The sequence below is a fragment of the Schistocerca nitens genome, chromosome 4 (genome assembly GCF_023898315.1).
Source record: "Schistocerca nitens isolate TAMUIC-IGC-003100 chromosome 4, iqSchNite1.1, whole genome shotgun sequence".
NCBI lineage: Eukaryota > Metazoa > Arthropoda > Insecta > Orthoptera > Acrididae > Schistocerca > Schistocerca nitens.
This window is the reverse complement of record NC_064617.1, coordinates 61,693,311-61,717,162: the sequence shown is the minus strand read 5'-3', so window position 1 is coordinate 61,717,162 and position 23,852 is coordinate 61,693,311. Positions and strand designations below refer to the sequence as shown.

Sequence of the window (23,852 nt, the reverse complement as noted above, 5' to 3'; positions counted from 1 at the left end):
TCTATCGTGTAAGCTTTATTTTTAATGTATTTCTGGGTCTTTTAACAAAGTATGGACATTTAATTAAAATTGTTTTAAAAATCATTTTAGGAGATGTCAGCGGTCATAAAACACTACTAAAATTATAATAAAAACAGTCTAGACCGTATAAAATATTTTTTCTTTTAATACGGTGACCGGTTTCGATAAATGATTGATCATCATCAGACCATTACATATTCTGTAAATAGAGTAACATGAAACTTGTTCGAGGACACATTAAAAGATATACAACGCTGAAAAATTTATGTAATTACACTACTGGCCATTAAAACTGCTACACCGCGAAGATGACGTGCTACAGACGCGAAGTTTAAACAACGGGAAAAAGCGGTTGAGCGGCCTTACCTCGTGAAACGTTGTTGTGATGCCTCGTGTAAGGAGGAGAAATGCGTACCATCACGTTTCCCAATTTGATAAAGGTCGAATTGTAGCCTATCGCGATTGCGGCTTATCGTATCGCGACATCGCTGCACGCGTTAGTCGAAATCCAGTGACTGTTAGCATAATATGGAATCGGTGAGTTCAGGAGGGTAATACGGAACGCCGTGCTGGATCCCAACGTACTCGTATTACTAGCAGTCGAGATGACAGGCATCTTATCCGCATGGCTGTAACGTATCGTGCAGCCACGTTCGATCCCTGAGTCTCCAGATGGGGACGTTTGCAAGACAACAATCATCTGCACGAACAGTTCGACGACGTTTGCAGCAGCATGGACTATCAGCTCGGAGACCATGGCTGCGGTTACCCTTGACGCTGCATCACAGACAGGAGCGCCTACGATGGTGTACTCAACGACGAACATGGGTGCACGAATGGCAAAACGTCATTGTTTCGGATGAATCCAGGTTCTGCTTATAGCATCATGATGGTCGCATCCGTTTTTGGCGACATCGTGGTGAATGCACATTGGAAGCGTGTATTCGTCATCGCCATACTGGGGTATCACCCGGCGTGATTGTATGGGATGCCATTGTTTACACTTCCAGATTACCCCTTGTTCGCATTTACGGCACTTTGAACAGTGGACGTTATATTTCAAATGTGTTACGACTCGTGGCTCTATCCTTCATTCGATCCTTACGAAACCCTACATTTCAGCAGGATAATGCACGACCGCATGTTGCAGGTCCTGTACGGGCTTTCTGCATACAGGAAATGCTCGACTGCTGCCCCGGTCAGCACATTCTACAGATCTCTCACCAGTTGAAAACGTCTGGTCAATGGTGGCCGAGCAACTGGCTCATCACAATACGCCAGTCACTACTCTTGATGAACTGTGGTATCGTGTTGAAGCTGCAAGGGCAGCTGTACCTGTAGACGCCATCCAAGCTCTGTTTGACGCAATACCCAGGAGTATGAAGGCCGTTATTATGGCCGGGGGTGGTTGTTCTGAGTGCTGATTTATCAAGATCTATGTGCCTAAATTGAGTGCAAATGTAATCACATGTCATTTCTAGTATAATATATTTGTCCAATGAATACCCGTTTATCATTTCTTCTTGGTTTAGCAATTTTAATGGCGAGACGTGTACATAATTAGTATAAGAAATACGATTACTCAATTTTATATAATGATGATTACGTGGAGAGTCATTAAGAATAAGCCATAGTTTTGCATCTTTGACTGGAAATCATAACATCAACTAAAACTAAAGTCCTCCCGTACTGTCCATGAAGGCCCAAAGGTACCGACTGGCCGCCGTGTCATCCTCAGTCTACAGGCATCACTGGATGCGGATATGGAGGGGCATATGTTCAGCACACCGCTCTCCCGGCCTTATGTCAGTTTCCGGGACCGGAGCCGCTACTTCTCAGTGAATTAGCTCCTTAGTTTGTTTCACAAGGGCTGAGTGCACCCCGCTTGCCAACAGCGCTGGGCAGACCGGATGGTCACCCATCCAAGTGCTAGCCCACCCCGCAGCGGTTAACTTCGGTGATCTGACGGGAACTGGTGTTACCACGGCGGCAAGGCCGTAATCATAACATATCGATCTTCATAATGTTGCCATGGTTACCGGTTGCGTTCTTGTAAGTAATCTTTGCACAACATGTCACGCATGAACCCACACTTTGGGCCTAGTTCGGATGTTAGTGGTTTATTTCCTTATTACCTGTATTTTACCTGTTCTTTTATTTATTTTACGAAAGTCTAATTTTATAATTACATGACTGTGGTCGTGGGACAAATATTTCACATTACAATTGCATTTTTACTGATTTTACTCGTATTTTGCGGCAGTTGACTGTTACTGACATAATAATGGATACTGTGGGCGGAGCCCTAGCTACATATGCGACGGCTCTTCATACCAGCCTAGAACAGTTAATGCTCAATGGCTCAATGTCAACAGCTCCGACAATCAGCAAGGGTATCTCTTCTTTTGATTATATTGTAGTTGCGTATATTTCTTTACAGTTCTTTGACCTTCATGTGTCCTCTAATAAGTTTTGTGTTACTCAATTTAGAGAGCATGTAACGGTCTGAGGATCAACAGACAGTGACTGAAACCTGTAACAGTCTATAAAATAAAATATTTTATGCGGTATGGACTGTTTTTATTATATTTCTAATAGTATTTGAGTTTGTAGTCGACTTTTGTTTAAGTATAGTTATGCTACGACCTCCCGTCATTAATATACCATCGCGCCCTATGCACACCACCGTGATTGTGAAGACAAGGCCAAATCCGTATCAGAAGACGAATCCGATAGTTTAGGTACGGTCAGGGCAGGCAGTTGGTTAGCCGCTGCTCGCTTCCAAGCCCCACGGTGGGGTGCGCTGTTTGACATCTACACAGTAGTCCAGTTCCGGACACACTGGACTTTTATGTTGGAGATTCTAGCATGAAACAGCTGGTTATTGTGTTATTACCGTTTCCACACGCGTTTCACGAATGATTATAGGTGAATGGAAGATTGATACTTCAGCAACGCTGCCACATTCTTTTCCAGCCTGTACTGTATCCACACACAGTCCATTTCTGAGTCTGTGTGACGTTGCATGGGAAAAGAAAAGAAGAAGAACGCAGGTAGCAAAGTACTGTAAACCCCGTTTGTGGTGTAGTGGTCAGTGTGGCTCGGTTTGTAGTATTCTGGTGAAAGGAATCCACACACCTTCGTGTGACCAACTGAGGAGGTATTCCAGAGAGAAGGGAGAGCTGGCATTAGTGGCTGGGGGTGGTTCATTTCGTTCGTGTCCTTCACATGTGGTAAAGTGTGACTGTCGTAGAACTTTCAGTTCTCATCAGCAAATTACAATGAGCTGGGAGTGCAGCAAAGCTATTCTCAATTCCGGATATGTTGGGGATCTCCAGTTCTGGCATTTTCCTGATAAACTAGGAAAACCTCGCTAAAATCTTAATTACTGTCGCGGGGTAGGATCTATTGACAATGTGCTTGTGGGACACTTTAGGTCCGCACAAGAAACACACTCATGGGCCAAGAGAGTATGACGGTTGCCCACCGGGAACCGAAAGGGCGCATGATGGCGTTGGGATGGTATGTGACGCGGCAAGGAAAGTACAAAGGGTGGCTCCGTGATTAAGCCACAAATTTTCAGGAATGACGGATAAGGGTAAATGTACCAACCTGAGGTAAGGGACGCTGGTCCGGAAACGTCCGAGTCGATAGTTACCTCTGACAATGTAACACATGTACCGGTACTGTTGCTGCCTGGACTGTAAGGTAGGCAATTTTCAGAAATAAGTAAAACATTGCGTAGTAAAATGCATACCTTAGGTGCTATGAGGACTTGTTCATCTTCGATACTGCGAATCACGACTCTTCTACTGAAAGCTCCTTGGTTTCCACATTTTTAGAGGAGTTGTACGAACCAAAACAAGAAAAAAACTCTCCGGTAATTATGGGCTCTAAAATGCATACCTTAAGAGCTATGGGCATTTATTCAGTAGAAGAGAAGTGTATCATAGAAGCGAAGATGAACAAGTGTTCATAGCTCCTAAGCTACCCTTTTTAGAGCCAATGTTTACTACACATTTTTATCTTGTTCTGATCCATACTGTTGCCTCTGAAACTTGACTACTCTACACTCTTAGCAACAATACAGGTATGTGTATGCCATTGTCAGAGGTATAAGAACGGTTTTCACTTTCAATGTTCGACTCTTTCGTTTTCGGACACCGCCTCAAATTGATACATTTACCCTTCTCCATCATCCCTGAAAATTTGTAACATCGTCACTGGATTACCCTGTATAAGCGGAGGAGAGACAAAAGTCAAATAATTCTAGCTACTGTACGACGCCCAATGATGAAATCCTGCTAAGTAAATCGAAGAACAGTAGAAAAATAGAGTGTGATGACTGTGAAAATATAAGGCAAAACTCCTTAGTATTCTTTGCAACAGCTCCATTGGAAAGGGAAAGAGAAACAGCAGCGGAGAAACTTACGAGTACAAGACTTGTACCTGTGCAACGCATAAGAAATGCACCGTGTTTTATGGACTATAAGACGGACATTTTTTTCGAAAAATTGTCTCCAAAATTCATATAAGATTAATATAAAATTATCCATTCTTGATTTAAAATTTCCTCTGGTCTTATATTCGATGTCGCGGGAAACTTATCTCTCTCTGGCTACACTGGATTCAACTGTCGGTTTTATATGAGAGAGGAATGGAACAAATGAATGATGGACGAAACCCAACATGAATTCACCCCGAAGGGAGATTTAAAACAACCTGCAATCTAACAAGTGAGTCAATGAATAAAACAGTCGTGGTCAATAGTCAGAGAAGACATAACTGTTAAGTCTTTCAAGGAGTGCGGCGTAAGTAACGCTCGCGATGGCAGTGAAGACCGTCTTACGCATGAAGAGGACAACGATGACAACGAAGTGGAAGAAAAAGAAAGCTAGGATGACGATTTTCAGGGATTTTAAAGGTCAATTCGGTTTTATAAACTAAGAAATTTTTAAAATTTGGCTTCGCACTTTAATAATAAAAATGGAAAAAATGTCATTTACCAAAAACTGCTTTAAAATTAAAGTGCGTCGTATAGTCCGTAAAACACGGTAATCCCAAGAACAGGCAGTGCGCGTCTGTTCTGCTTTTCATTCTACGTACCTAACAAACTGGACACAGAAGCTTCGATGTAGATCTACCGTATTGGTAGTGACAGATCTTTTTTTCCCAAAACCACCTGGGAGAGATTAAGCGCAGAATGCTACGTAAATGCAATTACTCACCATAGCAGACTGCTCACAAATAATTCTGTGAACCATCCTAGAATGCTGCTCAAGTATGTCGGACCAGTATCAAGTAGGAATAACAGGGAATATTGAACGTGTAGAGAGAAGGGAGGCACTAATACTGACAGGTTTGTTTGACCCGTGGCAGAGTGTCACAGAAGTGGTGGAGAAACTGAACCGGCAGTCTCTGGAAGATAGCCGTAAGCCAGCCCAGGCAAGCCAACTTACAAAGTTTCACGTACCGGCTTTAATTGACGACTCTAAGAATATACTAGTACTACAAGCTCCTACGAACCGTTGCCGCAGGTATGGTGAGAACAAGGTTAGATGAACTACAGCGCACACATACTTAAACTGTCATTTTTCCCTCGCTCCATGAGTGAGTGAAACGGCAAAAAGCCACATTTTAACAGTTTTACGACCTATTTTTCAGTACGGAGCACGTACCAACTTCGCGTCTTTTCACGGCACATAAAATCGACAATACCTCATGAATACCAATGGTGTGGCAAAGAAAGTGACTATGTAGTGAGATCTGAAAATGATCTAAACCTGTTACACTTTTAAGATGGTGACTGATGGAAACGGGGTAAACTCTTAATGCTTTAGCGTCCCTCATTGTGTCATTCGCGCTAGAGTAACAACGTAATAGCTGACACATACACTATGTGATCAAAAGTATCCGGACACCTGACTGAAAATGACTTACAAGTTCGTGGCGCCCTCTAGTGGTAATGCTGTAATTTAATACAGTGTTGTCCCACCCTTAGCCTTGATGACAGCTTCCACTCTCGCAGGCATACGTTCAATCAGGTGCTGGAAGGTTTCTTGGCGAATGGCAGCCCATTCTTCACGGAGTGCTGCACTGAGGAATCGACGTCTGTCGGTGAGACCTGACACGAAGTCGGCGTTTCAAAACATCGCAAAGGTGTTCTATAGAATTCAGGTCAGGTCTCTGTGCAGGCCAGTCCATTACAGAGATGTTACTGTCGTGTAACCACTCCGCTACAGGCCGTGCATTAAGAGCAGGTGCTTGATAGTGTTGAAAGATGCAATGTCATCCCCGAATTGCTCTCCAACAATGGGAAGCAAGAAGGTGCTTAAACACCAATGTATGCCTGTGCTGTGATAGTGCCACGCAAAACAACAAGGTGTGTAAGCCCCCTCCATGAAAAACACGACCACACCATAACACCACCGCCTCCGAATTTTACTGTTGGCACTACCCATGCAGGCAGATGATGTTCACCAGGCATTCGCCATACCCACACCCTGCCATCGGATTTCCACATTGTGTACCGCGATTCGTCACTCCACACTACGTTTTTCCACTGTTCAATCGTCCAGTGTTTACGCTCGTTACTCCAAGGGGGCGTCGTTTGGCATTTACCAGTGTGATGTGTGGCTTATTAGCAGCAGCTCGACCATGAAACTGTCAGTACCTGTGTCATGGTCTGGATACAAGTCTGCCTATTACACATTACGACCCTCTTCAACTGTCGTCGATCCCTGTCAGTCAACAGACGAGGTCGGCCTGTACGCTTTTGTGCTGCCTGTGTCCCATCACGTTTCCACTTCACTATCAAATCGGAAACGGTGGACCTACGGATGTTTATGAGTGTGAAAATCTTGCGTACAGACGTATGACACAATTGAAACCCAATCACCTGACCACGTTCGAAGTCCGTGACTTCGGCGTAGCACCCCATTCTGCTCTCTCACGAAGTCTAATGACTCCTGAGGTCGCTGATATGGAGCACCTGGCAGTAGGTGGCAGCGCAATGCATCTAATGTGAAAAACCTATGTTTTCCGTGGTGTTCGGACACTTCCGATCACATAGTGTATACAGGGTGGTCCATTGATAGTGACCGGGGCAAATATCTCACGAAATAAGCATCAAACGAAAAAACTACACAGAACGAAACTCGACTAACTTGAAAGGGGAAACCAATGGCGCTATGGTTGTCCCGCTGGATGCCGCTGCCATAGGTCAAACGGATATCAACTGCGTTTTTTTAAATAGGAACCGCCATTTTTATTACATATTCGTGTAGTACGTAAAGAAAATGAACGCCTTAGTTGGACCACTTTTTTCACTTTGTGATAGATGGCCCTGTAATAGTCACAAACGTATAAGTACGTGGTATCACGTAACATTCCGCCAGTGCGGACGGTATTTGCTTCGTGATACATTACCCGTGTTAAAATGGACCGTTTACCAATTGCGGAAAAGGTCGATATCGAATTGATGTATGGCTATTGCGATCAAAATGCCCAACGGGTGTGTGCTATGTATGCTGCTCGGTATCCTGGACGACATCATCCTAGTGTCCGGACCGTTCTCCGGATAGTTACGTTATTTAAGGAAACAGGAAGTGTTCAGACACATGTGAAACATCAACCACGACCTGAACAAATGATGATGCCCAAGCAGGTGTTTTAGCTGCTGTCGAGAGTAATCCGCACATCAGTAGCAGACAAATTGCGCGAGAATCGGGAATCTCAAAAACGTCAGTGTTGAGTATGCTACATCAACATCGATTGCACCCATACCATATTTCTATGCACCAGGAATTGCATGGCGACGACTTTTAACGTCGTGTACAGTTCTGCCACTGGGCACAAGAGAAATTACGGGATGGTGAGAGATTTTTTGCACGCGTTCTATTTAGGGACGAAGCGTCATTCACCAACAGCGGTAACGTAAACCGGCATAATATGCACTATTGGGCAACTGAAAATCCACGATGGCTGCGACAAGTGAAACATCAGCGACCTTGGTGGGTGAATGTATGGTGCGACATTATGGGAGGAGGGATAATTGGCCCTCATTTTATCGATGGCAACCTAAATGGTGCAATATATGCTGATTTCCTACGTAATGTTTTACCGATGTTACTATAAGATGTTTCACTGCATGACAAAATGGCGATGTACTTCAAACATAATGGATGTTCGGCACATAGCTCGAAAGCGATTGAAGCGGTATTGAATAGCATATTTCATGACAGGTGGATTGGTCGTCGAAGCACCATACCATGGCCCGCACTTTCACCGGATCTGACATCCTTGGATTTCTTTCTGTGGGGAACGTTGAAGGATATTTGCTATCGTGATCCACCGACAACGCCCGACAACATGCGTGAGCCCATTGTCAGTCCATGTGCGAACATTACGGAAGGCGAACTACACGCTGTTGAGAGGAACGTCGTTACACGTATTGCCAAATGCATTGAGGTTGACGGACATCATTTTGAGCATTTACTGCATTAAAGTGGTATTTACAGGTAATCACGCTGTAACAGCATCCGTTCTCAGAAATGATAAGTCCACAAAGGTACATGTATCACATTGGAACAACCGAAAAAAAATGTTCAATCGTACCTACTTTCTGTATTTTAATTTAAAAACAATTACCTGTTACCAACTGTTCGTCTAAAATTGTGAGCCATATGTTTGTGACTATTACAGCGCCATCTATTACAAAGCGAAAAAAGTGATCCATTAAAACATTCATATTTCTTTACGTACTACACGAATATGTAGTAAAAAATGGGGTTGCTATTTAAAGAAACGCAGTTGATATCCGTTTGACCTATGGCAGCGCCAGCTAGCGGGCCACCAATAGAGGCATCTGGTTTCCCCTTTCAAGCTAGACAAGTTTCTTTCTTTGTAATTTTTTCGTTTGACGCTTATTTCGTGAAATATTTGGCCCGGTCACGATCAATGGGCCACCTTGTATAGGGGCTCTTTACGTTGCCGTCACAGCAGGTGGTGTAAGGTTGTAAGGTGTCATGTCATTTTGATTTTTCTATGTATTGATGTGCACGACAGAGAGAGAACAGGTTTCGTTACTGTTATACAATCTTTGGTTTTATGGTGGCACAGTCCTTGCCTCTGCGCAGTCTGATACATTCTTAAATGAAGTGTATTCAGTAGAGCTGTGTTGACTTGCGATTGTATACGTTACATCAAAGAAGACTGATCGAAGAGAACAGCAGGGATGAATGAGATGTATATATTAGAAAGGGCAAAAGATACAAAGTTTTGAATAATGTTATTATTTTTTAAGAGATGAAGTTTGAGGTAAGACTGCAGCACTACGCAGCTAAGAATGATTATTGTCAGCTAGTTAACATGCTGAGATCCGAGGGAAAGACCACCCCACTTCCCTGAGTCATGCATTAACATATTAATTGATTAAGCTGTTTGATTTCTATAGAAATTCTCTGTTAACATCGTACTCTTTTTAAATCATTGTTCACTTTGTTAAGCATTGTATTGTTCAGATCAATGTTATGTGCAAAAATCACGCAAAGTTTTACCCAAATTTTTTGAACACGTACTTCAATCTAAAATCGTTGGCTTGGTGTATCACCCCACTGTTTATCATTATGCACTGTTGCAAGCAACAGTTTGACTATTTATTTTGAAACAGAAAACTAGCTTAGCCATTGCCTGCTTGCTGTTTGCTGTTGTGCTATCGAGAAATCTGCAACAATGTTGTCAAGATGTGAGGCAGATGGAAATTTTGATCAGGCCTAGATAATTGTTTGACTTTCGTTGCGCATTTAATACAAAGACAAGCTGTTTTGAAGTCAGTGACAGTTCAGTTCAAATTAGGTTCTGTTTAGTCAAAGGTGAGCATACGAGTTTAAGTTGGATAACAGTTTGTGGGTACATAGTTTTGGTAATACGTAGATTTTATAGAGTGGGAGGTGAAGCTGGGCTAAGAAACAAAAACAGAGGGGAGATTACAAGGTTGCAAAATCGTGGGCCGTGCTTGGGGTAGACGCAGCCAGCTATGGCGGGAGTCTGACGAGAACAATTTCCGGCTCACATGAGGGCACCGGATTTTAGAGGTGTTCTTCTGGAAATAGCCGCTTCTGGACGGACAGGCAATTTTTTCACCACCACCCACTATCCCTGCCACCCCCCCCCCCCCCTACTCATCCTCCCGACCCGAGAGGACGAACATTTCCAACGGACAATGTAGCCGGGCAACCATGCCATGGCGCGGAATTGCGAGCCCTAAAACTACGAATAGCACACATAGCGTTCTGGTTTAATAGACAAGAAAATAAAATAAAAGATAAGGTCTCCTATTACTGGTTTAATAAACAAGAAAATAAAGGAAAAGGTAAAGACTCTTATTAAAGGTAGACGTGTCTCTCGAGTCGAAAGTAATATTTTGCTACGGGGGAAAGAGGTCTGGTTCGTAGTGGAGAATTTCGAAAGCAAGCAGTTGGGTGGAATACCGTAGCTAACCTCATAAGAATAGTGGGACAGGACTTAACTCTTCCCTGGATCCTGAAACACGAAGAATGTTCCCCAGGAACTACACAAAATTGGCTGAGTTATATGTTTCATGGAGGTGCGGTAGCACCCATGGGTAAAGAACTATGTACACTACTGGCCATTAAAATTGCTACACCGAGAAGAAATGCAGATGATAAACGGGTATTCATTGGACAAATATATTATACTAGAGCTGACATGTGATTACATTTGCACACAGTTTGGGTGCATAGATCCTGAGAAACCCGTACCCAGAACAACCACCTCTGGCCGTAATAACGGTCTTGATATGCCTGGGCATTGAGTCAAACAGAGCTTGGATGGCGTGTACAGGTACAGCTGCCCATGCAGCTTCAACACGATTCCACAGTTCATCAAGAATAGTGACTGGCGTAAGGTGACGAGACAGTTGCTCGACCACCATTGACCAGACGTTTTCAATCGGTGAGAGATTTGGAGAATGTGCTGGCCAGAGCAGCAGTCAACCATTTTCTATATCCAGAAAGGCCCGTACAGGACCTACAACATAGGCTCGTGCATTATCCTGCTGAAATGTAGGGTTACGCAGGGATCGAATGAAGGCTAGAGCCACGGGTCGTAACACATCTGAAAAGTAACGTCCACTGTTCAAAGTGTCGTCAATGCGAACAAGAGGTGACCGAGACGTGTAACCAATCGCACCCCATACCATCACGCCGGGTGATACGCCGGTATGGCGATGACGAATACACGCTTCCAATGTGCGTTCACCGCGATGTCGCCAAACACGGATGCGACCATCGTGATGCTGTAAACAGAACCTGGATTCATCCGAAAATACGACGTTTTGCCATTCGTGCACCCAGGTTCGTCGTTGAGTACACCATCACAGGTGCTCCTGTCTGTGATGCAGCGTCAAGGGTAACCGCAGCCATGGTCTCCGTGCCGATAGTCCATGCTGCTGCAAACGTCGTCGAACTGTTCGTGCAGATGATTGTTGTCTTGCAAACGTCCCCATCTGCTGTTTCAGGGATCGAGACGTGGCTGCACGATCCTTACAGCCATGCGGATAAGATGCCTGTCATCTCGACTGCTAGTAATACGAGTCCGTTGGAATCCAGCACGTCGTTCCGTATTACCGTCTTGAACCCACCGATTCCGTATTCTGCTAACAGTCATTGGATCTCTACTAACGCGAGCAGCAATGTCGCGATACGATAAACCGCAATCGCGATAGGCTACAATCCGACCTTTATCAATGTCGGAAACGTGATGGTACGCATTTCTGCGCCTTACACGAGACATCACAACAACGTTTCACCAGGCAACGCCGTCAACTGGTGTTTGTGTATGAGAAATCGGTTGGAAACTTTCCTCACGTCAGCACGTTGTAGGTCGCGACCGGCGCCAACCTTGTGTGCATGCTCTGAAAAGCTAATCAATTGCATATCACAGCATCTTCTTCCTGTCGGCTAAATTTCGCGTCTGTAGCACGTCATCTTCTTGGTGTAGCAATTTTTATGGCCAGTAGTGTATATAGGGTGCAGTTCATAACTTGTCGTATTAAAGTCATGGAAGTTATAAGAGATGCTGGAAGTCATCCCCTTCAACTTGAAGACACAGTTGCACACGTTTCTGCATGTTCTTGAAGACGTTGTGCAAAACATCGGGAGTGATGTTCCGAATGTGACGTGTCAGTGCACCTTGGAGTTGTTCTATGGTGTGCGGATTGCCTTCGTAGGCCTTTCCCCTCAACGTACCCAATAGAATGTTATCCGGTGGAGCCATGTCGGGTAAACTAGAGTCCTCGAGAGATGATGCGGTCACCGAAGATGTCCTTGAAAAAGTTCATCTCCATGTGAGCGTTGCGTGCAGTCGCCCCATCCTGCTGGAACCAGGCATTCTCAATCTCGTCCTCAGTCATTTTGCCTAGGAAAGGCTCCAGAATAGAGGTGCAGTACAGTTCTGCATTTATGGTGTGCTGAAAGAAGATCGGCCCAATGATGCATTTACAAGTCACAGCGCACCAAGCATTCATTCAAGGGTACATCCGCGCCCCCACAAGCGAGTGCCTACTCATGCTGGACAGCTTCAGCCGACTGAACAGAGACGCAATGTGGGCCTGCGGGAAGCTGGAAGGACATATCGATGGACTGCTGTCCATATTGAGTATAATGTGTCAGTGATGTGTAACTGCCTTCAACAATGGTCTGTGGGACATTGCCACATCCGTAAACAAATGTGTAGTACAGGCGCGCGTCAAGACCGACTCACCCTCAGCTGGTAGCACTGGCCGACCGCGCTTCATCTAAGAACGAAATCCGGATATGTGTCACACCTGATGTGAGGACAGGGATCATTGGGAGCAGTCTGCCTTCGGTAGGATTGAGATCGCGTGTGCTTCTGGCCAGCCTACCGTTGACAATAGGCCGCGCGGGGTAGCCGTGCGGTCTTAGGCGTGTTGCACGGTTCGCACGGACTACCCCGCATCGGAGATTCGAGTCCTCCCTCGGGCATGGGTGTGTGTGTTGTACTTAGCGTAAGTTAGTTTAAGTTAGATTAATTAGTGCGTAAGCCTAGGGAGCGATGCCTCAGCAGATTGGTCCCATAGTCCTTACCGCAAATTTCCATTGGCAGTACACCACCAAGCACGGTTACTTATGTGTTGTGAAACAGTTGATTGGAGAGTGGAACGGAGCTGTGTTGGCTTCAGTGATGAGAGCTTGTTCTGTCTGCACGAGAGTGATGGAAGTGCGCATGTACAGCAAAGACGGCCGGCCGGAGTGGCCGTGCGGTTCTCGGCGCTACAGTCTGGAGCCGAGCGACCGCTACGGTCGCAGGTTCGAATCCTGTCTCGGGCATGGATGTGTGTCATGTCCTTAGGTTAGTTACGTTTAAGTAGTTCTAAGTTCTAGGCGACTGATGACCTCAGCAGTTAAGTCGCATAGTGCTCAGAGCCACTTGAACCATAGCGAAGACCTGGTGAGCTGCCTAATCCAGAGCGCATTCGCCACCACACACAGGTTCCAAATGCGGTAGCTGTTGGGACAAGACAGTCTCCCTCCACATGCGGCTGCTGCGGCCGAAGATCACCTTCGTGGTGTACAACACCGGACCTGGTCAGCAAGATCACCAGATCTCTCCCCAGTGGAGCACATATGGGAAGTGACGAAGCGGGAACTTGCTCGTTCTCCTGGGCCTGGAGGAACCATTGCCGAAATGCAACAAAAGGTGCAAGGCGCTTGCACAGTCCATCACAGGACGCTATTTTGCTTCTTTATGATCGTTCACATGCGAGAATACACGCCTGCATTGCCACCAAAGGGGTGTGGATGTGGTGGGTGCAGGTAGCTGTGTATTGACGCGAATGACTGACCACCCTTTACTGTGACATGTGTGTTTCATTCGGTCTGAAGTTGTGATCATATACTTCTACAATGAGGAAATACCCATCACCTCAGTTGTCAATAAAGTGACCTTGTCCTTGGGAGTGTATGTAGCATTTTATCCCATCAGTATGTATTCGATAGTATATGGACTAGGGATAGAACCCTTTTCCCAGGTATTTATTTAAAACAGCAGCACATGAGTAAGCGTCCATGTACTGGGATAATTCTTACCGGCAGCTCGATGGTGCGCCTGCGCCGCGCCGACCACGTGTCCTCGTCCTCCTCGTCGGAGCTGGAGACGGAGCTGAGGTCTGAGCTGAAGTAGCACTCCCCGGAGCCGTACTTGGTGAAGTAGTGCACCACGGCGAACTGAGGGCGAGACAGCACGGTGACAACGGCTCAGCAGAGGCAGGAAACAAAGTGCGTCATCGTTCACAGCAACAAGTGCTCGACACACATGACAACTTCCAAATAAAAAGTTATAAATAAATTTATGGATGCACAGCCTCAAACATAGTTTAGTTTATTTAAACAGACCACCAGTTTCGAGCCAGTATGTTGCAAAAGATTGTTTCGACTACACTGCAAAAGTTTCGCTAGCAAGCCCCTACACATGCTCGATGTAGTCCCTATCGCTCCACATGCGGCTTCCATATTTTGGTATTTTTGGAGCCCTGAAGGAAGAGACAAGTGACCGATTTCCTTCGGGCAAAGAAGTGCACGCCTGGGAATAATCATGACTCTGTAGGCTATCGCAAACATTTTTCCATGAAGGCGCTGACCATATTGTATCACAGAGGGATAAATTTGCTAACGCTAGAAGGATCGGCGACTGTGGTCTACGTACAAGAACCAACTCGTCATCTTGACAGGTGATTTTCTTTGACTTTTTTAATATAGAAAACAATTTTCGGTGTATAGCAGTTTGTTTCATACTGTTTATACAGTGTACCAGGATATAGTTTCATTTGTTCTCAAGGATTGCATGGTACAATCAACATTCTGTACCTAATAATTAATACAAACATATACGATAGTAGAATGGATAACTTCCCTTACAGTCCAGCAATGGTCAATAGCAAAATTAGTGACATCATGACGTTTGGTATAAACTTGTTGTTTTTTACAGATGTTAGGTAACACGAAAGAATTCACATTCTGGCGGGTGCCACTTTGGCACTCTGGAGCATACATTTTTATGAGATCATATATTTTGTCTTATTACATAATATATGGTGCGGTCACTTTTATGGTAGATATTGAAATATCTCGGGAATTACGCATTGGATCAAAGAAAGTGACTCATAGAATGTGTTAGACTCGTAGTTGGAAAAAGAATGACGTAACCAGTGCATTGGTAGAGACATGTATGAATATTTTCACAGCCACCAGAAGTAGCATGTGAAACGTCCCCTTGAACAATTATACATGACTGTGCTTAAACTGACACACAGACTTTCAAAAATCCCTACAAAAGAATGGCCCTGACGAACATTAACCTATACGTTTCACAAATCACTTACCTCACAAAAATATTCATTACTCGAACTACTGCAATACAGCGAGCGCCACTACTGCCAGCTAAATAAAAGATTCAAACTACTGAAGGCACTAACTACTGCTTACTTTTTCACCTGTTAGTTCCTTATTGAGCACCAATGCATTAAAAGCTACCAAGTCCAAGCATTAAAAAAAAAAAAAAGAAAAAAATCATACATAAGCAATCTGCAACACCCATTTGGTCAGTTATTGGTCGATGATATCAACGCCGCAATTGGTGCCAGTGTGGTGTAGTATGTCAGTAATTCTGGCAGCTTTTCAGGAAATCGTTTATTGATAATAGCTGAATTATGCACTGAAGTGAAAAGAAGCACATTTTTGTTACACTTTCCCTGACAGTAAAATCGTGTCACCTGACTCATTAGTCAGTGACATTATGGTATATCTGTGCGCAAATGTGTTACATCAGATTATGGGACCCTACTCATCTTTCATAGGTAAGGAAAACCGTTCACCAAATATCTGTAATCTATAAGAGCTGCAAGCCAAAACCTTGTTCCAAATTTGTCTTGTTCATTTCTCATTCTCTATCCTTGGATAGCATCAGTTGCTCATCCTCATCCATAGTGAGATTTTCACTTTAATCGTAACACTGCAAGGAAATGGCAATGAAAGAATTCCACACAAGGATAACAGATGCAAAGCGATGTGTCCCTGGAGACGTCTGTCCTTTTCACTAAATCGCAGAAACCGCAGAACTTCGTTTCACACGTCTGTACCCGCCATAATGATGGGTGTCGCTCATTCTAATAGGAGTTCATTATGCCACTTCAGGAAGGTCCTAAATGATTTATTCTTTGAAGACACGTACCTCACAAATATTTATTAAAGCTCATAAGAAATGGGAATGGTATAACAAACAGTTTACAAGAAATAAGTCTACTAAAGCAGAACACCTGTCAAAATGATGGGTGCGGTCCTTCTATTGTTAACAGTTACGGCGATTACTTTTGCAATAATAAACCGTTAACTTACTTTCTTACACCTGTATCGTTTTCATTTCACTGCTCCTTCTATCCTTCTTCCTGTTTCCCTCTTGTAAATCCATTGATTGCTCTTAAAGCCGAAACTAGTTATTCGTTCAAATAAAGCAAAATGTGTCCAAAAATTGTGTCTAAATCTGTGAATATTTCAAATTATTTATGTATCAATGTCACAGGTACCCACCATAGGTTCAAATTACCTTATTTCTTGATTAAAACGCAAATTTCACATGTACCTACTAGTACCACAGTTTTTCTCAACATTTGAGACCCATCCACTATACTGCTCTTACAAAGGATACCGTAATATTTTTCTAAGTCAGCTCTTTACAGCACGGCAGCATTTTTGAACACTCGAAAGGCGAGAATTATTGCTCTAATGTAAGTAATTCTTATCGAGAAATTAGTAACAATTGGTCGAGTCAGTTGTTCCTGTTACTGCAGTAATGTTGATCCGATCTTTTTGAAAGGGACTCTGCTGCAACTAGCTCCATGTTGTTAGAGAGTAACAGATGCAATGTATTGAGTCTTTAACTTATTCCTCCTAAGCATAAAACCTGTAACGAGTTCAGGTTTCCTGCAAACGAAGAACGTAACTAATCATTACAATTTTGAGAATTGTAGTTGAAGACGAAGGGACTTAAATAAATGTATATGGTATACATAAAATAATTCATTATTTTAAAAATAAATTCACTGGTTTTTCTCCAAAGGATCTTATATCCAGAGCTACCACATCCTAAAACCAGAACTTTTCTCTCCATTCCGTAGTTATGTAAAGGATAAAGGCCGAGTCACGTACCAGAACATAGGCTTCGGAAATGAAAATTAAGCAGATGATTTAAAATTTATGTTTCCTGAAAGCATTTATTTCCTGGAGAAATATAACTTTAGAAACACACTCTTGTTATTGGGCAATTAACAATTGAGTTAACTATTAACCATTGATACCGTACGAAATGTTCGCAGTCTCTTTTACTTTCGAAACTGAGTCGCTTATGTTATTTCTTGGAAGTCCTCTATTTTGTGTTCTACAGTCATCCATGGTTGACCACAAATCTTATGCCATCGCTGCTTCGAAATAATGTTATTAGGAATGGAGCCACGTCGCGTTGAGGTTAGCTGACATCCTTGGTGGTGCTATGGCGAACAGTGCGCTCCCTCGCGCCGAATAACTAAGCCACGATAAGCTAAACGTAAAGTATATTGAACCAGTATATGTGTTTCCTGCCAGTGCCATTTACGAATTGTCCATTTACATACTGGGTACTAGTATTACAATCCATAATTGAACAGTGCAAATGAAGTGACTTGATCTACACTTAGTTTCGCTGTTCTATACATGTTCCCGAATGCTTACTTCATTACGACGCTGTAACGTTAATTAGAAACGCAGAGCCACTTACAGGAATCAGTAGCGCAGGTAATACATAATCGATTCAGATTACTGAGGAGGCTTTCCGCCTCAGCGTTGCGCCTCTTGACTGAGGCGATTTACGTTTACAGTACACCTGGGGTCAGACAATAACATTCGACCAGCCATACCAGTGCTTGTGCTAGATTACATCAGCGGATTTCCGTCACTTAATGCTGGCTCAAGGGGAAATGTTCACGGCTTTATAGAGCTGACGTTGATAGTAATGGTGCCACGTTGTTGTTTAGATGACCCATGTGTTACTCGAGACGTAAACCAGTTTACACATTATGCGATGCGCAGTTATATTTATACGTATTTTTATTGTAACTGTGTTGAACTTATTGGACGGATTATCTCCAACGGAAAGGTATGCGAAAATGTTTGGATTTAGAGGAAGTTTCCTCCTTCATTTGTTACAGTAAAGGATTTGTGATCTAAAATCAAACGTCCGTAACTTCTCTTGAAAATTATTCGGATGAAGGGCGTCCCAGAATGCAATAGCAGATGGAAATGTCAAGAAAATTAACAAAATAAAGTATTATTGCATGAGTCGCAACTAAACGTGTAAGAAATCGGTGACGTCATAGACGTATTAGAATTAACAGTACAATTACCAAAATGGAGTTTCAAATACGAAACATCTTTGTGCAAGACGACTGCCGGTTGTTTTAATGATGGTCAATAAAAATTAGAGAAGGGATAAAGGCTTCAATAAATTATATTGATTTTGTGTTCCGATTTCTCACATCATGTTAAAGAAGTAACAGCGATCAAAGTGTGGGTCAAAAACCTTCGGCTCCACACTAAAGACGGCTGATCTAATTGAATATAACGAAATATATTTATAGAAATCATTTTATACGTAAAAGAACTTTCTTTTGCATAACACCGGGTAAGAGTTCAACATTTACTCGCGGCTGTCATGCTCCTCTTCTGAACTTACTGGTTGATCACAATGTGAGAAGAGGTCTAGTGTGGGGGTACAACTCTAATCAGGTCAGTGAACTTTTTCGAAAAGTACTGTGCATTGAGGAAATCTGAGGAATTTTTGTTTCATACAGACTACTGAACTGACATGGTTTATTCACTCGGAGACCTGCAAGGTGTATTCCACTGACCCGTGGTCACAGGAGAGCCCGTAAAGCCTGGTGTCAAGAACACAGTACATGGCCATTGGAGCAGTGGTCCCAGGTTATTTTCACGGAAGAGTCCAGGTATAGTCTGAACAGTGACTCTCGCCGGCTTTTTACCTGGTGTGAACCAGGAATCAAATACCAACCTCTTAACGTCATTGAAAGGGACCTGTAGGGAGGTCGTGATCTGATGGTGTGGGGTGGGATTATGATTGGTGCACGTCCCTGCATGTCCTTGACAGGGGAACTGTAGCAGGTCAGGTGTATCGGGACGTTGTCTTGCACCAGTATGTTCGCCTTTTCAGGGGTGCAGTGGGTCCCACCTTCCTCCTGATGGATGGTAACGCACGGCCCCACCGAGCTGTCATCGTGGAGGAGTGCCTTGAAACAGAAAATATCAGGCGAATGGAGTGGCCTGCCTGTTCTCCAGACCTAAACACCATCGAGCACGTCTGGGATGCTCTCGGTCTACGTATTGCTGCACGACTTCGAACCCCTACGACACTTCAGGAGCTCCGACAGGCACTGGTGCAAGAATGGGAGGCTATACCCCAGCAGCTGCTCGAGCGCCTAATCCAGAGTATGCCAACCCGTTTTGCGGCCTGTGTATGTGTGCATGGTGTTCATATCCCATATTAATGTCGGGGTAAATGCGCAGATAACAGTGGCGTTTTGTTGCACATGTGCTTCGGGACGATTTTCTCAACTTATCGCCAATATCGTGGACTTACAGATCTGTGTCGTGTGTGTTACCTATGTGCCTATGCTATTAGTGCCACTTTTGTGTAGTGTCACGTTGTGTGGCACCACATTCTGCAATTATCCTTAATTTATGAGCATAAGTCTAGTTCCATAATTGCAGGATCTGCTTAATCTGCGTGCACTTCTTTCGTTTTTGTGCTGCGTTCTTTTTCCACGGTAATGTCTGTTTCTTTCTAAAGTTCTTCACAGTATTCCATCCTTTGGAACCCACATGGTAGCACTACATATTAAAATGATACTGATCATCTATGAGAGATAAAACGACTGTGACGCTACTACTGTATCTAGGTAAACAAAGTTCAAAAAACTTATCCCTTTGTTACACTGGTATCAGTAAAGCTTTACTGTCTAAAATAAAAGAATCAAAGGTTACTCACCTGTATGATGGTTGCAAAAATAAAAGCGAATGAGAGGAACACGAAGAAGTCAAGGGCGGTGGGATAGGGCACCTTTGGAAGGTCGGTCCTTGCTTCGAGGCCCAGGAAGGTCATCGTCAGTACCGTCGTTATTCCTGAAAAAATACCGTCGTATGTAGCGATGTTTGCAGAAGTACAGGCATTCGAGCATATATCACTATAATACACATGATAAATGATAAAAAGCACAGTAAAGCTATAGCTCTATGGTTCTTTCTGGTTTAAATCATACATTTCTGTAACAGTGTGTGTTGGCTAATGATGTATGAAATTATAACCTAAAATATCAGGAGGTACAAAACACTGTCAGAGGAACCAGAACGATTTTCGCTTATGACTTTCGACTAGGTCGTTTCCGGTTCATTTATCCTAGTCCATCATCCCTTGATGTTTATAAAATCATCACGGAATCATCATGGAACCTTAATAGATGTCACAGGACGAAAGTATATGAAAATTTTGTTGCGTAGTATGTTGCTGCGCTGACAGTATTCTTTCGATTCTTGGAGGCATCGGTCCAGAAATTTATTTCTCTTGCGTCTTTTTGTACAATCGCCAGTATCTTATCTGGCTTATCGTGTTCATCGTGTGTACTCGTTTCAGGGTGTTTCTTTCATTTCTTCAAACATGCTCCTCTCAAATACACTACTAGCCATTAAAATTACTACAGACGCGAAATTTAACCGTCAAGAATAAGATGCTGTGATATGCAAATGAGTACCTTTTCAGAGCATTGACACAAGGTTGACGCCGGTGGCGACACCTACAACGTGCTGACATGAGGAAAGTTTCCAACCGATTTCTCATACACAAACAAGATTTGACCGGCGTTGCCTGGAGAAACGTTGTTTTGATGAGTCGTGTAAGGAGGAGAAAAGCGTACCATCACGTTTCCGACTTTGATAAAGGTCGGATTGTAGCCCATCGCGATTGCAGTTTATCGTATCGCGATATTGCTGCTCGCGTTGGTCGATATCCAATGACCGTTAACAGAATATGGAATCGGTGGGTTCCGGAGGGTAACACGGAACGCCGTGCTGCATCACAACGGACTCGTATTACTAGCAGTCGAGATGACAGGCATCTTATCCGCATGGCTTTAACGGATCTACTAAACACGTTCGAACCCTGAGTCAACAGATGGGGACGTTTGGAAGACAACAATCATCTGCACGATCAGTTCGACGACGTTTGCAGCAGCATGGACTGTCAGCTCGGAGACCGTGGCTGCGATTACCCTTGACGCTGCATCATAGACAGGAGCGTTTGCGATGGTGTACTCAACGACGAGCCAGGGTGCACGAATGGCAAAACGTCATGTTTCCGGATGAATCCACGTTCTGTTTACAGCATCATGATGGTCGCATCCATGTTTGGCGTCATCGCGGTGAACGACCATTGGAAGCGTGTATTCGTCATCGCCATACTGGCGTATCACCCGGCGTGATGGTATGGGATGCCATTGGTTACACGTCTCGGTCACCTCTTGTTCGCACTGACGGCACTTCGAACAGTGGAAGTTACATTACAGATGTGCTACGACCCGTAGCGCTAACCTTCATTCGATCCCTGCGAAACCCTACATTTCAGCAGGATAATGAACGACCGCATGTTGCAGTTCCTGTACGGGCCTTTCTGGATACCAAAAATGTTCGACTGCTGCCCTGGACACCACATTCTCCAGATCTCTCACCAACTGAAAACGTATGGTCAATGGTGGCCGAGCAACTGGCACGTCACAATACGCCAGTCACTACTCTCGTCGTGTTGAAGCTGCATGGGCAGCTTTACCTGTACACGTCACCCAAGCTCTGTTTGACTCAACGCCCAGGCGTATCAAGGCCGTTATTATTGCCAGAGGTGGTGGTCCTGAGTACTGATTTCTCAGGATCTATGCACCCAAATTGCGTGAAACTCTAATCACATGTCAGTTCTAGTATAATATACTTGTCCAATGAATACCCGTTTATCATCTGTATTTTTTCTTGGTGTAGCAATTTTAATGGCCAGTAGTGTATTAGCTTCCCAGTGTGCTAGGTAGCCTATATTACTTATGAACCTCTCTACCGATCTATTAATTCACCCACCTTCTTCAATAAATCGATCCATCATCCACTCACAATCCGTACATTCTTCCATCTACCATCCATCCAGCCATCTATCCAACCATCATCTAATAAAGTCCGCTGCTTAATGGTTAGATTTGCTCACTTACCGAGAGAGACGCGGTCGGCGGTGGCCTCGCGGTTGAGCCAGAAGGAGACCCACGAGAGGACGACCAGCAGCACGCAGGGGCCGTACACCTGGATCAGGAAGTTGCCCATGTGCCGCTGCAGGTGGAAGCTCACCAGCAGCATCGAGTACTCGCCTGCACTCACAGACACTCACCCTCAGTGACACAGCCGAGCACACAACTGTTATACATCTGTTACTGCAGTGTTTAGTTTGCGCGCTGTATGGGATAAAAACATTGGGGATACACTGACAAACGGGGTATATTTTGATTAAATTTTCGTCCTTATGCGAACTTATTTTCAGTACAGACAAAAGCCGTTCCTACACTTGAAGACTGGCGGGAGTACATAACTTACCGGCATCTTTCGGACGCTGAGGTCTAATAACTGGCATGAGAGGAGTATTTATTTATTTTTATTTAGCGTATGGCATCTACAGAGTAAAATTGCACACATACTATTAATTAATGTAATAAACGAATTACAAATATATTATTAAATGATTCATTGCAAAGAACAATATGCGAAAGATTACGGAGACAGCCACTGCAGCTATTACAAATCCACATCTAAGCACGTCACCCACTGAACAGCACGTGGAGTAGCATTCCTGATATCCCTCCATTCTCCTCAAAATCAGGTGAGGGATTGTTTGTTGTTCTGCACCACAGTCGCATCGTGGGTCATCAGTGCGTTTCCATTTGTGTAGAATGGCCTTACACCTGCCGTGGTTAGTCGTCACACGATAAGTCTGCACCAAGTTCTTCTGGGCATCTGCATTCCTTCCACCGGTATCGAAGGATCATAACAGTGATGAGAGGATGGTGATTATTCAGCGACCAGTATTGCCTCCATTCCCTTGCTATGTCGTACCTTTCTGGGAATTTGAGGACTTCGTCTTCCCATGTAGGTTTCCTGGATTTTAGGCGGGTAGTTGGTAGATGGTCCAATATTTTTCGGATAGGTGTATCTTCAGAGACAGAGGGGTCATTAATTTTCTTCCATTCTCGGATAGCTGCTTGTTGCCTTCTGAGGGAGGGAGGAGCTATATTGCAAAGGACATGAAGCCAGGGAAGTGGGGTTGATTGCACAGTTCCTCCTGATGGTATTAAGCTGGACATCTATTTTCTTCGTGTGTGTGCTCTTGTACCAGACCGGGGCGCAGTATTCTGCCACCGAGTAAACAAGACAGTGTGCTGCGGTGCGTAGGGTGTTAGGCTGAGCTCCCCAGGAGGTTCCAGTCAGCTTTCTTAGTATGTTATTTCGATTTTTTTTATCTTTTGACTGGTTATTTCTAGGTGTTTCTTTATAGGTTAGTGACCGGCCAAGAGTGATTCCTAGATATTTTGGGTGGCTGTTGTGCGTCAATCGCTCATTGCAGAACGTTACTTGTAACTCTCGTCTTGCCTCATGATTGTTCAGGGGAAA

At 44.0% G+C, this 23,852-nt stretch overlaps 1 protein-coding gene across 1 annotated transcript in view; it reads right to left on the bottom strand.

Moving 5' to 3' along the window:
- LOC126252117 (gamma-aminobutyric acid receptor alpha-like) overlaps window positions 1-23,852 on the bottom strand; it is a 235,467-nt gene that overhangs the window by 33,262 nt on the left and 178,353 nt on the right. Inside the window, exons 6-9 of the mRNA XM_049952984.1 lie at window positions 22,406-22,558; window positions 20,152-20,285; window positions 14,151-14,288; window positions 12,358-12,511 (exon numbers count right to left, since the gene is read on the bottom strand). Of these exons, the coding sequence (XP_049808941.1) occupies window positions 12,358-12,511; window positions 14,151-14,288; window positions 20,152-20,285; window positions 22,406-22,558 (579 nt within the window). The remainder of the gene's footprint in view (window positions 1-12,357; window positions 12,512-14,150; window positions 14,289-20,151; window positions 20,286-22,405; window positions 22,559-23,852) is intronic.